This window comes from Bactrocera neohumeralis, unplaced genomic scaffold (assembly GCF_024586455.1).
Source record: "Bactrocera neohumeralis isolate Rockhampton unplaced genomic scaffold, APGP_CSIRO_Bneo_wtdbg2-racon-allhic-juicebox.fasta_v2 ctg619, whole genome shotgun sequence".
In the NCBI taxonomy this organism is placed as follows: Eukaryota; Metazoa; Arthropoda; class Insecta; order Diptera; family Tephritidae; genus Bactrocera; species Bactrocera neohumeralis.
The window spans coordinates 170636-187261 of NW_026093064.1; the positions used below are offsets into that span (position 1 = coordinate 170636).

The following is a 16626-nucleotide window of genomic DNA, read 5'->3' on the forward strand; positions in this document are numbered from 1 at the left end:
GTTATCGCTTACCTATTCAGGTTTTGCTCAAATGCCTCACCAAGGAGACGAGAAACTGATTACTCAAGCCACGAAATAACCCCGGAAGAGTTCAAAACAACCCGAATGAAGTTAATTATTCACACTCAAAAAACACATTTCCGAGAAGAATATGATGCATTGACCCGTAAAACCCAAATACATAAGAAAAGTTCATTATTGACTTTAAATCCATTCATTGACCCTAAAGGAGTTATGCGAAGTGACGGAAGATTAACCAATTCCGCAGCGCTATCATATAATGAGCGCCACCCGATCTTATTACCCTATAATAGTCGTTTAACAAAATTACTAACTCAATTTACCCATTTAGCAACGTTACACGGCGGAAATCAGCTAGTTCTCCGACTCCTAAGGACAGAATTCTGGATACCCAAAGCAAAGATGCTGATTAAAACAATAATTCATCAATGCAAAACGTGCATCATACACAACAAGGCTCAACAAACCCAAATAATGGCAGCTCTTCCAAATGAACGAACCATCCTAACCCGGCCGTTTGCTGCCACTGGTATCGACTTTGCTGGACCTTACGACATCAAAAACTACACTGGGAGAGCATGTCTAATCACCAAAGGATATATATGTGTATTTGTATGCTTCTCAACTAAAGCAATACATCTCGAACCCGTTAGCGATCTCACTACGCAAGCCTTCCTAGCAGCATTCTCCCGTTTCTTCTCGAGGCGTGGATGTCCCGCCAATCTTTATTCCGACAACGGAACAAACTTTATAGGAGCTTCACAGTTGCTAATGAAAGATCGGCGTGAATTATTACAGACACTTCGAACTCAAATTACATCTCTCCATAGCCATCAAAATATCTCATGGCACTTCAACCCACCAGGAGCTCCACATATGGGTGGATTATGGGAAGCAGGCGTAAAAAGTCTAAAAACCCACCTAAAAAAGATCGCAAAACTACAAAAATTCACGTTTGAAGAATTTGCTACCCTATTGAACCCGCATTGAAAGTTGTTTAAACTCTCGGCCAATAAGCCCCATAAGCGACGACTCATCAAACTTGGAACCTCTAACTCCAGGACACTTCCTTATAGGTACCCCATTGTTAACCCCTGCCGAACCCAATTTAGAGGATGCAAACTTAAGCATCGTTAACAGATGGCAGAAACTAAAAATACTCTACCAGCACATTTGCAAGAGATGGAAGGAAGAGTACCTTAAGGAGCTACACAAACGATACAAATGGAAATATCCCCAACGTAATGTTGAAGTTAACGACTTAGTCGTTATAAGAAACGAAAATATTTCACCCAACGAATGGAAGCTCGGTCGAATCCAAAAGGTCTTCCCCGGCTTAGACAATAAAACACGAGTGGTTGAAATCCGAACTGCTCAAGGCACAATAACCCGCCCCATCACAAAAATTGTGATATTAAATACAGAATAACATACAAGTTTTCTCTTCTTTTTTTAGTGAAATGGCCCCAACAATCACCAACTCACCCAAACCTCGTCGTATGAGCTCGACCATTACCATCCGGTCCCGTAGCGCAACCCGTAGCATTACGCCAATTTCGGAAGACGAAACGATGTCACGACGCATGCGGCGTTTCAAGTCGACCCTTCCCACTATTCGTGAGGAAAAGGAATGTGATGATCGCACAACCCGAAAAACGATCTCACATCACAGAAAACCCACATCACATCGTCATGTCGCCTGCGGAATATGCAAAAAAGACCACCGTCTAGTGACTTGCGCTACATACTCTTTATACAACATAAATAAGAAATACGAAGCAGTAATAAAACACCACTACTGCGTTAATTGCTTAGCCAGGTCGCACAAGACAGAAGGATGCACAAGCAAAAATCGATGCTCCACTTGTCATGGGAAGCATCATTCATCCCTACACGGACATCCGAGGCTATACCCGGCCAACGATGCAAATACTGTTGAGAAACATCCACTTGCGACAGAGACCCGACTACCATCCTTACTGGCTAAGCAGACCCTATTACCCACACTGAAGATCCGTTTAAGATGCGATGGCGAATGGTATAAAGTTCGAGCCATTTTAAACCCTACCCTCAAAATTACAAATATAGCGGCCGAACTCGTTAAAAAATTAAAACTGCCAATTACATACCTCAACACTTATCGTATTTGTAGCATCAAAATTAGCTCAAATAATGATACAAAGTTTTGTTTGGAATGTAACGCAGTTATAACACACAAGTTACCCAAAAAACCCTATGAGCGAGATCTAAGTGACGATGTGCAAATGCGCTTTGAACACTTAGTTCTCGCTGACCCTCAATTCCATAGCAACAGGGATATAACGTTGGAGATTGGAGCGGATATCTACCCACAAATCATCAGAAATGGACTATTCAAACCCGACAATGGTACAGTGGTAGCGCAGAATACAGCATTTGGCTGGACCCTTACTGGCACCATCTAACCCTAAGTATATTGCTGATAAATACTCAAAAAAAAAAAAATCTCAATTTTTTCAATACCCAATCAGTTACCCTGTTAATATTCAATTATTTCGCAGATTCTGCAAGGTGGCCGGGATGTTTAATCCAAACAAATACTCCTCTGCATTACTCCCACAAATTACATAAAGTAATAGAGGCGTAATGCAGAGGAATATCAACCGCCCCAACTTCACGCAACAGGCGAAGAAGGAAAGACAAAAAAGAAAATAACTTTCCCGCGCTTTTTGCCTTAAGGTATGTATATTATTATCCCGCCAACACAGCGAACCACAAGCGATAGCAGATATCACGGAGAACAAAACGATTAAAACAAGCACAAGTGAACTACAAGTAATTACAATAAAGTGAACTCAACTAGTGAAACAAACGCAGCTAAACACGGAAAAACGTTTTCAAACAAGGAATCCACACAACATTAAACAGCGATACTCCACATCAACAACAACAACACAGGAAAAAGGAATTTGCACCCACCACAGGTTACAACACATGAAATTATTAACATAGAATTACATATATCTATAAATTAAACCAATTAACCCATATTGGCAACACACACACACACCCATATATTTATATACTTATATATACGATTAAACTCGAAATTTATAACGTTTTGAACTTAAACTAATTATCTTTTAATTAATCGAAATCGGCCCCATACGTCGACATACCCCGACACAATATCTATACTTTTTGAGCTGCCAACAATCCCAAAGCCTTCTGCGCCTTCCCTGCGTTCAATGATTGACGAAGTGTCAGCGGTATATGATTCATTGCTATCGCTGGGCGATGAAAAACAAATAACGAACGCAATAATCATACACATTGTAATGACAAAGGTTGACCCTGCCACCCGATCCAAATGGGAAGAAGCGCTGGACTATGACAAACTGCCACTGTGGAAGGACTGTGAAGCCATCCTTAATAGGAGATACCAGCAACTATCAGCGGAAGAAGCATCCCACTCAAGGACGAAGCCCATACCTACAAGCAATGCGAGTAATGGGAAACAACAACAAGTGGATAGGACCAAATCGGGGCTAGTTGCTGCAAACACAAGGCAGCCTAATTGTCAACAGTGCAAATCGAGGGATGACCATCTAACTGCCTGCCCTACTTTCAAGGCTCTTCCGGTGCAACAGAGATTCGAGTTCGTCAAATCGGTACCCTTATGCATAAATTGCTTACGTAAGGGACGTACCGTTTTCAAATGCAGAGCGGATCGTTGCCGCATATGCAATCGATCTCATCACTCGCTGTTGCACCAGTATCCAGTGTCCTTCCCCGCTGCACCTCATCCGCAACCATCAACCACACATGCCATGCATACAGCCAGTATGCCGGATCGGGTCATGTTGGCAATAGCAGTAATTTTAATGGGGACCAGCTGTGGAGATTACCTGCCTGCGAGAGCTTTGCTGGACTCAGGCTCCCAGGTCAACTTTATGACGGAGGACTTGGCACAGAAGTTGCGGATTCGACGTCAGCACAAAACATTAAGCGTGATAGGAATTGGCAATTCCAATACAAAAGTGGGGTCAAAACTAACAGCATTTATCAAGTCGCGGTTAAATAATTTTGAATTTTCGGCGGAATTCTGGGTAATGCGATGCATTTCGGCAAATCGTCCAGACCATAACATCAATGTTAGTGGCTGGAAAATTCCGCACAATATTGAATTAGCGGACCCAGAATTCCACAAATCTAAAAAAGTGGATATCCTATTGGGTGCTGAAACATTTTTCGATCTTTTAGCTGTTGGCCAAATTAAAAATGGTCCCAACCAACCAACTCTTCAGAAAACCCTTTTAGGATGGATTGTATCTGGCAAATACGCCAGTAATATAAGTTCTCCTCCCAGATTACATAGCACATTATGCCAAGCTGAAAAAGACTTAACGTCAATCGATTCAGTAGTCCAAAAATTTTGGGCTCTAGAAGAATTACCTTCAGAATCAAATGGCATTAAATTCACACAAGAGCAACAAGAGTATGAAAACTTTTTCGTAAATACAACTCAAGTACTGCCTTCAGGACGGCTTCAAGTAAGAATGCCTTTTAAAGCTGACCGTAAGTTACTCGGTCACTCCTATGAAACCGCAGGTCGTTAAGTATCCACTAACAGCGGGCATTACTAAAATGTACCGTCAAATAATTATGCATGAAGAAGACAGAAATTGTCAGCTTATTGTGTGGAGAGAGCATCCTTCTGAGCAAATTAAAATTTTTCGTCTTAACACCGTAACATACTGCACTGCGCCTGCTCCATTTCTCGCAACACGGTGTTTGCAAATGCTTAGTGATGCCAATACAATGAAATATCCACTCGGTTCATTGGCCATCAAAAGAGACTTTTATGTTGATGATTTATTAACAGGGTCCGAAAATTTTGAGTCTCTAGATCTTTTGAGAAGTGAGGTAAATAAAATATTAAACTCAGCAGGATTCACCTTAACGAAGTGGTTTTCGAACTACCCTAAATTTTTCGACAGTGATTGCACTGAAAAGTCATTAAGCTTCAATGACAAAAGTTCCACTAAAACGTTAGGAATCCATTGGTAGCCGAAAGAGGATTTGTTTCGATTTGTTTTAGATGACAATTTTAATGATCTGCGAGCCACTGAACGAAACATATTGTCATTTTCTGCTCGCCTTTTTGATCCTCTTGGATTACTAGCCCCACTAGTTACCAAAGCAAAAATCTTATTGCAAAAGCTTTGGATCCAAAAACTAGATTGGGATGAGTCGATTCCATTGCGCCTTGACACTAGCTGGTAGAACTTTAAAGCCAACCTAATGCAGCTCTCATCGATAAGCATTCCTCGTTACGTAAACGTTGAGTCGAGTGCCATTTGCCAAATACATGGCTTCTCCGACGCCTCAATAAGGGCGTATGGATGCTGCATATACATACGAAGCCAATCTGCTAGTGGTATTAAATGCATGCTGCTACTGCAAAGTCTAGAGTGGCTCCGCTGAAGGCCTAATCTCTTCCGCGTCTTGAGCTCTCGGCAGCGCATCTTCTTTCGAAATTATGGTCAAGAGTAGCGCCTATGTTGAGTCGACATTTCGAAAATATTACATTTTGGACAGACTCTGAAATCGTTTTACATTGGATTAAAACACATCCATCTTCACTACAAACCTTCGTCGCAAACAGAGTGTCCGAAATTCAAGAGTTGACTGACAAAGTACATTGGCGACATGTGCCAACGAAACAAAATCCTGCGGATCAAGTGTCTCGGGGTTGTAACGTGGACGAATTGAATAATTCGATAAGGTTTGGCGGTCCACAGTTCCTTCTAGAAGACCATGCATTATGGCCAATTAATAACCACTTCCAGCTCTCACCAGAAGACGAAGCATTAGAGAAGAAGAAAAATACGTTTACACTAATTTCAACTACTGAGAAAAATTCAATATTGGACCTTATTGAAAAATTTTCTTCTCATAAAAAATTGCTTCGTGTGGTCGCATACATATTACGATGGATAAGACGACCACCAAAATCCTCCTTGGGACAAAATCTGACTTCAGAAAAGCTAAACTTGAGTTTTCTAAAAATGGCACAGGTGGTCCAACATTCAGAATTTTCGGATGTTATTCAAAAATTGCATAAAGGTACCACCCTACCCGCAAACTTGCAAAAACTCAACCCGTTTTTGCATGAGTACTCGGATACGTCGCTGTCATTCAAATTAATTCGAGTAGGAGGTCGCCTATTAAATGCACCTCTCCCATACGATGCCAAATTTCCGCTTTTATTAAATAGAAGTTCGCAATTCGTTATAACGTATTTACGGTTCCTGCATATTCGAAATCACCACGCTGGGGCTAAAGCGTTGGTTGCGCTTCTTCGAGAATGCATATGGCTGATCAATGCAAGAGAAGCATGCAGTAGAACCGTAAGAAAGTGCACACACTGCTTTCATTACAAGCCGAAGCTGCAAACACAAATAATGGGAAATCTGCCATCAGAAAGACTTTAAGCGCTACGACCCTTCCTTATATGTGGCGTCGATTTTTGTGGTCTAATAAATACTACATTTAAAATACGTAGTCGACCACCCGTGAAAACTTATATTGGGATTGTCTTAAAAATGAAACGCTTTATCTTGTTTTATTATATAAAATGATTTATTAATACACCGGTTGAAAAACGTAGGTTTAAATATTCTGTACAAATTAGTTTAGTGACCAATGCGTCCGTACAGTAAGGAGTTTCAAAACCAAGTGTCTGTATTTTTAACTGTCGCTGTCGGCGTTCATTGCTATTCGTTAAGTCCGTTCATTTAGGGTCATAACTATCGCGTCCTAAAACCTTCGAAATCTTATATGGACCAAAATATTTAGGCCTTAACCTAAGCCCGCTCCCATACTGAGTTCGCTTAATGGCGACTAATTCGTCCAATCTGCACTTTGTTGATTCCTTCCTTTTTCTGTCAAAATTTTGTTTGTTTTCCTTTTGTATCAATGCAATATTTTGTTTGCCCTGATCCCTCGTCACTTGTCGGTCTGAATCTAATTCATTCAAGGCGGCGTTTTCTATCAACTCATTTACTTCTGTCGTACCCGAAATTCTCATCTCTATGCCAGTTAAAATTTTAAATGGAGAAAACTTGGTACTACGCGTTGGTGTATTGTTAATAATTTACGTGCCTATACCAATTCCCAGACTCTTCTCGGCGCATCTTAGAAATCATTGGTACTACGATTTGGTGTATTCGTTCAACTTGCCCATTGCCCCGTGAACACCCGTAGCTATTACTAGATGCTCTATACCTTCCCTTGCGCAGTAATCTTTAAAGAGATTTCCCGTGAACGCAGCACCTCTATCAGTTATAATACGCCGTGGATTACCGAAAACAGCGGCTTGTTTCTCGAGTCGATCAGCGACTGCCTCGGCTCCAGTGTTTTTAACCGGGTACAACCACACAAACTTTTAAAAAGCATCTACCGCAACAAGAATATAGTTATACGCCTTCTTTGTTTGTTCCATGGGACCGACATGATCTAAGTGAAAAGTGCTTAATGGCTGATCTTCCTTAGGTATTGAATTTAATAAACCTTCTTACCTTCCTATCTTTGAGTCTGTCATGATGCATTCGATACAACTCTTTACAATTCTAATTACTTTTGGGCCTAACTGAGGAATAAAAAATGTCTTTTGAATTGCTATCGGCGTCTTATTTGCAGAGAAGTGTCCCTGTTTATGTGCGATGGAACTACTATAAGCTCTCTTATTGGATCCTTGTGTAGTAGCCCATGCTTCAAGTAGAAATCTTCGTATTCAGTCGCTTCTAAGACTTTGCACACTGCCCGAATCCATTCGTCCTGTTGCTGAGCTTGCCTCAGCTTATGCAGCAAAGAATCTTCCAACATAAGACATGCTACTCTGCTTAACGCATCGACGTGACGCATCTTGGAGCCATTTCGGTGTTCTATTTCATAGTCAAAATCTTGTAATAGCAACGCCCACCGAGACACTCTTAGCGGAATATCCTTATTTTTAATGGTCATTGGGAACGCGTTGCAATCAGTAACGATTCTGAAATGCAACCATAAATGATATACTCTCCACTTTTTAAGTGCTTCAACAATCGCTAACACCTCTAACTCATAGGAATGGTACTTTTCTTCTGCTGGCTTTGTCTTCCGCCTCATGTACTGGATTGGGTGAAAATGCAAATCTTCGCTGTCCTTTTGTAAGAGTACACCACCATATCCATGTATCGAGGTATCCGTATGCACTTCAGTTAGAGCCTTCGGATTGTACAACCGTAACACTGGTGAACTAGTCAGAGCTGCCTTTAATTTCTGCAGCGAGGCTTGCTGTTCGATCCCAAACACAAAAGCTACATTCTTACGCATTAGGTCAGACAGTGGTTTAGCTACTACTGCATACCCTTCTATGAAACGGCGAAAATAAGAAGTAAGCCGTAAGAATCTTTGCACCGCTTTCTTATCCAAAGGTATCGGAAAATTCCTTACTGCCTGCGTTTTTGCTTCTGATGGCCTTATTGTACCACACTCTATAATATACCCCATTTCTCCCACTTAATCCTTATGTTATAACATGCCGCCCTGTTCAGCACAGCTTTCAACTTATGTATACCCTCGTCATAACTAATAGAAGGAATTATAAGATCATCCATGTAAGTTACCACGATGCCATCCTTCACCAAGTCTCGAAACACTGGGAAAATGTATAGAGTGAACACTGCTGGGGAATTGGAGATAACAAAAGGAACGTAAATGAACTCGTATTGACCTTGATGGGTCACGAATGACGTATATTTCCGCGAACCTGCCTCTATCGGCACATGGTAAAACCCGTTCCGTAAATCTAATGTTGTGAATACTTTTGCGCCTTGTAATCTCTCGATAACGTCATCTATGAGTGGCATTGGAAAATTATCCCTCATGATTTTTTCGTTCAAACGTCGGTAGTCGTAACACAGACGTTTGGTTCCGTCTTTTTTCCCCACCAATACGATCGGCGATGCATACTCGGAGACGCTAGGTTGGATTATGCCTTGCTCCATCCATTTCTGCAATCTGTTTATCGACAATGCACTTATAGGAGTAGGACATTCGTCTTGGCCCTTGGAATACCGGAGTATCATCCGTTAAGCAAATTTTCATAGAAACTGGGGAATCGTGCTGCTTACTAGGCGAGTAATCACAGACAATGGATTCTATTGTCTTTTCTTGCTCTCCCTTGAGATGCGACAAATTTATCTGTAAAGTTTTTCCTGACATTACTTCTGCGGCCATACACATATCTTCAAACTCATTAAGAACTTCTATTTTACCTTCACTTTCCTCTATTATGGGGTTTTGAACATTCGTTTCCTGCACCTTTGCTCTAAATTCTACCCCGCCTTACTTTATAACCAAGTCAACCTGCTTTAATACACTATTCCCGATTAGTGCCTCGTAAATAAGGTCGCGTTCACGCCCAACATGGAAATTGATATCCACTTTGACTCCATCTACGCTAACTTTGATTATGAAACTGCCAATAGTTGTAAGTATACTATTTCCTATTCCACGAAGATGATTTATATCATTGGACAAATCAATCCTTTCTAACTTCATCAACACATCGTAACGCATGAGGCATAGATCGCAACCAGTGTCCAACAATGCTGACAACGTAAACCCGTTAGTAGTTAATTCTTTGTAAACTACACTGCCAAGGGACGCCATACGCATCATTTCCAGCGTATTTACCCTTGCACCCTCGCTTTTTACCTCCGTTCTCTTCTTTCGGCACTCTGCAATACGATGCCCTGGCTGATTACACCCAAAACACTTTGATAGTCGTTGCTGTTTGCAGGTATTCGCCAAATGACCCGCTTCTCCACAACAAATTTTCCTATTGGGTCCATGATCTTTAGTGACAGAATTATTGTCTTCGCGCTTGTTTTGAAATGTACTCACATTGGATTGACGCCCCGAGCGAACTTTTTCATAAACAAGGATCTGAACTTTTAATTCTTCTATCGACCTAGCCTGATACAAGTTAGCTTTGTTTGGTCTGGAATCTGGGATTCCCTCTACAAAATATTCGATGAGACTTCTTTCGTCTAGCTTTATTGACCTACCTATGTCCATAAGGCTCTAAAGATACTCGCGATAATCTTCATTTGGGCGCTTTCGCCGATTCCTAAGTGCCCGATGCACTTCGATTGACGATGCTACTACTCCAAATTCTTTTTGCAAACATTGTTTAAGTGCACTCCAACTAGTTATGTCCCGTTGACTACGAACGAAAATTTTCGCGGCACCCTGCAATAATTCTTTCCCGTATATAAACTTTTGTAAATCTCCCCAACGAACTGCCATGGCATTTGATTCAAAATCATTGAGCCACTCCTCGACTGGGTGTTGCCCCGTACCACTAAAAGTTGTAAGAGATTCCTCGAGATCGCGTAGAGTGAAGACCGGAGACCCGGACCCCATCGCCGACATCATGTTGTTTTGCACTGAACTAGTTTCACTGTCTGAGCTATCCTCTTCAGCATCTACAGTCAGTCCAAAATGTTCACAAAGTCTGTCCTGTAATGTAGCTTTACGGCCATTTGTCGATAAACCCAGTGGCAACAATTTTTCCTTCAAACCGTTCACTGTCAAAAAAAAAGTCTGTTGCCTGTCCATGTCAACTGTTATCAAATGTAATTGGTATATAATTCAGAATACAGATTAGATATTTAATATATAATAAGTAAAAGTAAAAGTAAACCTTAAAATATACGTTCGCAAGTTTTGGCCTTTATATTGTAACTTGAATAATGAATTAATGCTTGTGAATTAAATTTAAGTTCAATCCAATTAAGTTTTACAATTAATATTCTGACAACTTAGTTAGATTTTTCCGAAGTTTATAATTTGATTTATAAGTTGATTAAAATTCTTATTGTTTTTTTTATAAAAACCGTAGTAGAACCGTAAGAAACTGTATACATTGTTTTCATTCCAAGCCGAAGTTGCAAAACCAAATAATGGGAAATTTATCCCATATTTATTTACCAGTCGAAAGACTTCGAGCACTACGGCCCTTTCTTATATGTGGCGTAGATTTTTGTGGTCCGATATACGCAACTCTAAAAATACGCGGTCGACCACCTGCAAAAACATATATTGCAGTTTTCATTTGCTTTACGTCCAAAGCAGTACATTTAGAATTAGTTTCGGACCTATCTTCTAATTCATTTATTCTCGCCCTAAAAAGGTTCATTGGACGCCGAGGAATGCCGACGAAGATATTGAGCGGCAACGCCACCAATTTCGTCGGCGCCGATCGCAAGCTGCGCGTGCTGAAGGAGGCGTTTCTGGCAATGGGTCCAGAATTGAGGAGATTCGCAGCAGACGAAGGGTGCAGCTTCACCTATATACCACCAAGGGTGCCGCACTTCGGCGGATTATGGGAAGCCGCGGTGAAGTCCGCCAAACACCATATCGTTCGCGTAATCGGCAACGCGCTACTCAGAGCAGAGGAGCTAGCAACACTGTTGGCTGAAGTGGAGGCCATCCTCAACTCTCGTCCCCTAGTACCCCTGAGTCAAGACCCCAACGACGGCGAGGCGTTAACACCGGCGTATCTACTGATAGGATGCTCCCTGCGAGCATTACTTCCAGAGAAGGTGCCAGTGGACCCAGTTCGTTGTTGCGAGAGATGGCAACGTGTTTGCTGTCTCAAGCAACAGTTCTGGCGACAGTGGTCCAAAGTTTACCTGACGGGCCTTCAGGAACGCAACAAGTGGCTGCACCTCAAACGCAACATGCAGCTCAACGACCTCGTTCTCGTCCACGAGGACAACGTGCCACCGCAGCAGTGGGTACTAGGGCGCGTCGTCGCAACCGCCGAAGGGCAAGACGGCAAGGTGCGAGTCGCAGACGTGGCGACTAAGGCGGGCACAATTAAGCGTCCAATCCACAAGCTGGCCTTGCTTCCACTGGAAATTGAAGGAATCTGATCCTGTCAAGGTGGCCGGTGTTGCGTCAAGCGACAAATTTATACCTAAAATAAAAATAATAAACGAATTGTAGAAAAATGAATTATAAAAATTATAAAATATTGAATTTTATTGTTATTATATACTTACCTTAATAATACATTTTTAATACTAAGATATTACTCACTTTACTTACCTCAATGTAATCTTTTACAATATTTAACGAAAGTTGAAAATTACCATACTTACCCCTTTTTTAAGACATGTGAACATTACCACTAGTTTAAGCCCTTAGTTAAGATTTAGGCTAAGCAACTAAATGAAATTAAATAAACGCTATTGTGATTGAACCGTGGAATAGACCGGATGCGTTTATTTTTTATCTCAATTTATTTTCGACAGGCAATTAGGCTTTATTTTATTCTCGCATTCCCTATGTTATATTTTCGCTTCTCAAAAACGCTTGAGAATTTTCACCACCAATCCATTTCTACAAACATTCACGGAAATACTAGTAATTATTGATGAGGTTAGGGGTTATGAAAAGTATACTTTTCCAAATTCGTTTACATTTCAAAGTTTAAATGGGTTTAAGTGTGTGGATTTGCATATAATTAGAGCTCCTTGTCGACTCCTTAACACCGTCACATGCATTTACCTGACGATCTATTTTTCATAGTGGAGGCAATTGAATCTCGTTGAAAGGCGGTGAACATAATTAGCCAAGGCGAACAAAGATGCACTCAGAAACACGCACTTAGACACACACTGTCGGCTAATGGCGAGCTTGTTAGATAAATAGACTTGCAGATAGGTAGACAAATGAGACAATGAATGTCGCGTAATTATGTCTTAAAACAATGCTAAAGCAAGATTGGCTAGCAGAAACCAATTGTAGGGAGGACATTAAATCACACGAAAAATACTATCCACAAGCAGACAAAGCTTTTTGAAACTAAATGGCAGACCTATATCAGATTCAAGGTGTTTCAATTGGAGGATCGATGAGATGTTATTGAAATTGAATGCTGGGGGTTAAAATACCTGGAAGTCATGGGAAGACTACTTTCAGAAGATCTTATATCACAAATGTCTTAAGTAGCTCCTATTCCAGTAGAGTCTATTAGAGTTTTTGGTACAATATATCAAGTCGTGCTTTTAGGAGATTTGGGGTCTATAAATCAACGACAGACATATTGGAATTCTGATCACAAACATCAAAACTAGTAGCCTGTAACTTTAAGGTCAAGTTCCAACGTTTTAGGAAATTTCAACCAAAGTTTTCCATCCAAATTGAGCAACCCTTTACATGGACTCCAACACCGAGGTCGACTTCTGGCTGTCAACTGGAGTTATTGAACAACATACCCTGCTGCGCGTCTGCTGCATTCTTGTCCGCAACGGACACGATAATGAAATGGCTCAATTCTTTTACCAACTTTTTGGTACATTTGAGCCTTTCAGCGCTTTGGAGTGGCGCCAACAACAGGACTCGTAACTTACATGTATGTGGACCGTTGCTAACTGCAACGCCGCCCTTCTTGTTCCTTCTCTCCCCATCTAAGCATCGTAGCTATAAATGACTGCGGTGGTTCAGACACAGTTACTGGCGTTTGTTGTTGTTGGAATTATTTTTGTTCACTTTTCTGCGCAACGCCGTGCGGTTGCTCCTTCGGCCGTCTTGGCGCTGTATGTGTGTATAAGTAATAAATTTCTGCTGCTCTTGCCTCCACTGCGGCGACTGCGCTCAGGTGACGACTGCAAGTAATTTGCCGTTTTGGTTCAGTTACTTCCAATTTGAGTGCTCCAATGCTGTGCTAGGGTGCAGTGTGGGTTGGCAGATAGCAATGTGTTGCTAATTGATTTAAGATATGTTAAGCATTTGGTATACGTAATTAGCTGCAAGCAATGCGAGTGGAAGTTGAAAAATAAAAGTATTTTCCGAAAAAATATTTGAAAAAGTAGCATACCTTAAAGCGCAGTGGCGGTTGTAAAGAGGATAGACTGGTTTATTTTGAAAGTTGTTAGCGGAATTTCTTCAGAAGTTTGTAGAAATGAGAGCTAACTTTAGAATCCTTTCGTTGCGTAGACACCGCACACGCGGTTATAGCCGAGTTAACAACAGCGTTCCAGCCATTTCTTCTTTTCGCTATTTGGCGACAATACGAGATATCAAAAGAATCTCTCCAACGGAATGAAGGTCTTTTGGCGAGTACTGAGTCGAATGCCTTCAAAGCTGGAGTGTTTTCTTTCAATCAAACGACTTGACCTAGCCACTTGTTGGCAAGAGTTAGTTGTTAGTGTTAATGCCGGTTCCAAGATAGACGGAATTATCTACGACTTCAAAGTTATGACCGTCAACCGTGACGTGGGAACCAAACTGTTTGTTTCATGCAGGAAATATTTCGTCTTACCCTCATTCACTACTAGACCCAAACGCTTCGTCTCCTTTTCCATTTTGGAGAAAGCAGAACTAACGGCGCGGTTGTTGAGATCAATGATATCAATATAACCGCCGTATGCCTGCAGCCGTACATTCTGAAAGAAGAGTTTTCTTTCTCTATTTAATTCCGTATCTTTTATTATTTTCTCTATTTAATTCCGTATCTTTCTCTATTTAATTCCGTATCTTGTATTATTTTCTCCAGCAATATATTGCGGAATTTAAACGGTCATAAAAAAAAACTTACACATACGAACGCCAAAATCTTTGAGGGTTTTACTATACTGACCTAGTACCATCACCCAGACTTGGAATTTCTCACCCCCCAGACAATAATCCCAAAAAAGTTCCACAGTGTTATCAGTCACTGGATCGCCTCTTTGGGTCAAACAAGATTATGCTACGATCATGAAACCTTTTTGTTGGCAGTAGGCAAACAATTAGTCGATACGGCATGATACTGATAAATTCGGAAAATTGTGAAACTCACGTCTGCCCAGATTCTGTTTTTGTAGAAGCAGTTTGGGTGCGAAAGCAGCAACGACGTTCTTTGTTTTAATTAAATTTAGTTTATTTTTTTGCAGTTGGAGATTCATGTCGTTGAACAATTCATACAGGTCTGTCATGTAAGCTATATCATTCTTTGATGTTATGAGCTTGTCTTGCAATTCTGTATCTTTAGTTTCCAAGAACTCTATAACAGAGTCAAACAGGTTGTAAAATCGAGTCAGACAATTGCCTCTTGATAGCCAACGAACTTCAGTATGAAACAACAAACGGTTGAAATCCTCGTCATTAGTAACACAAAGCTGATGAAATAATCTATCATTCAAAGAGCTGTTGCGGATTTTATTGACTGCTTTGATGACATATTGCAGTGATTGAAATAGTTTTTCACTTAAGTTTCTAGCAACTAAATGTTGTCTATGAATAACGCAATATACACCAAGGACATCTGGAATTTTATTTTTTAAGTACGCTATGAAGCCTTTATGGCACCCTTGTCATAGCCGGAGCGGCTTCCGTAGCAACTGAAATAATATTTTTCAAAGGAATCTCTTTCTCATCGCATAACTTTTGCAATATATTGAATATAGTTTCGCCTTTTGTATCGGTCTCTAAATTTCTATCAAATAATAGTTCTTCACATATTTTCTCATCTTTAATAAAACTCACGTAAGACAACAACAATGCTCATTAGTTGGTAAAGTGGACTCATCGAGAATTGAAAATTGGCTTGACCTCAGGTGATCGTACAATGATTCTTCAATGTTTTCAGCCATTTCATCAATTCGTCTTTGCACAGAATTATTACTCAAAGGAATTTTTCGGCTAATATCTGCGGCCGGTTTATGAAGCACGGTAGTTATTACTTCATTTATTGCTGGCAATATTAACTCTTCACCGATGTTATGTGGTTTGCCTTTTTGAGCAATTAACAAAGAGATATTGTACGAAGCTCGAAGTCCGTCGTCATCTTGCTTAGCAGCCGCCGAAAATAGTTTTGCTACACTTGGCTGAGTATTATGCTTCTTCTCTAGGTCTTGAAAATATGCTACATTCTTGTCTCTTTTATCTGGATGCATTTTATTCAAATGATCTTGCAGTCTTGAAGGCTTCATTGCTTCATTCGAAAATGTTTTTAGACATAGAAGACACAAAGGCGAGGATGGGTTTGTGGGATTTTCAATGAATCCGAATTTAATGTATTCCGCACAGTATTGCCGTCTCTTCTTTTTTACTTCCGACATTGTTTTGCTTTGAGAAATACGTTTAACTTCGCGAGTAGTGTAAAGGAGGCGTAAGTAATGCTCATCTATTGCGCACAAAACCACAAATGAATATAAAATAAATATTACATTGTTTATATAGGAATGCTTAAGCACAATTATTATATAGTAGTCCAAAAATATGAATTCATATTTTTCCTAGAAATACATTTGTGAAAAAAGGATCTTTCTCCTTTTCGTATTATCTTATTTTTCCCAGAAATACATTTGTAAAAAAGGATCTTTCTCCTTTTCTTGTTATCTTATTTTTCCCAAAAATACATTTGTAAAAAAAGGATCTTTATCCTTTTTTTTATTTTTCCCAGAAATACATTTGTCAGAAAGGATAAAGATCCTTTTTTATTTTCCACATAAAAGATTTAAGGAGTTCAAAAGCTCAAAACGTGCGTTACATCAGCTACCTACCCGACGTCATTTCGCAAGA

At 40.3% G+C, this 16626-nt stretch overlaps 1 protein-coding gene across 1 annotated transcript; it reads left to right on the plus strand.

The window, feature by feature from the left end:
- The first annotated feature begins 1007 nt into the window (after positions 1-1007).
- LOC126767410 (uncharacterized) lies at positions 1008-2737 on the plus strand. Its single transcript, XM_050484935.1, has 2 exons — positions 1008-2471; positions 2562-2737. The coding sequence occupies exon 1, from the start codon at positions 1482-1484 to the stop codon at positions 2463-2465; it is 984 nt and encodes a 327-aa protein (XP_050340892.1). The 5' UTR covers positions 1008-1481; the 3' UTR covers positions 2466-2471; positions 2562-2737.
- The last annotated feature ends 13889 nt before the right edge of the window (positions 2738-16626 follow it).

Excerpts from the sequence above, each read along its gene's own strand:
- LOC126767410 (XM_050484935.1), top strand. The coding sequence starts at position 1,482 with ATGGCCCCAACAATCACCAACTCACCCAAACCTCGTCGTATGAGCTCG.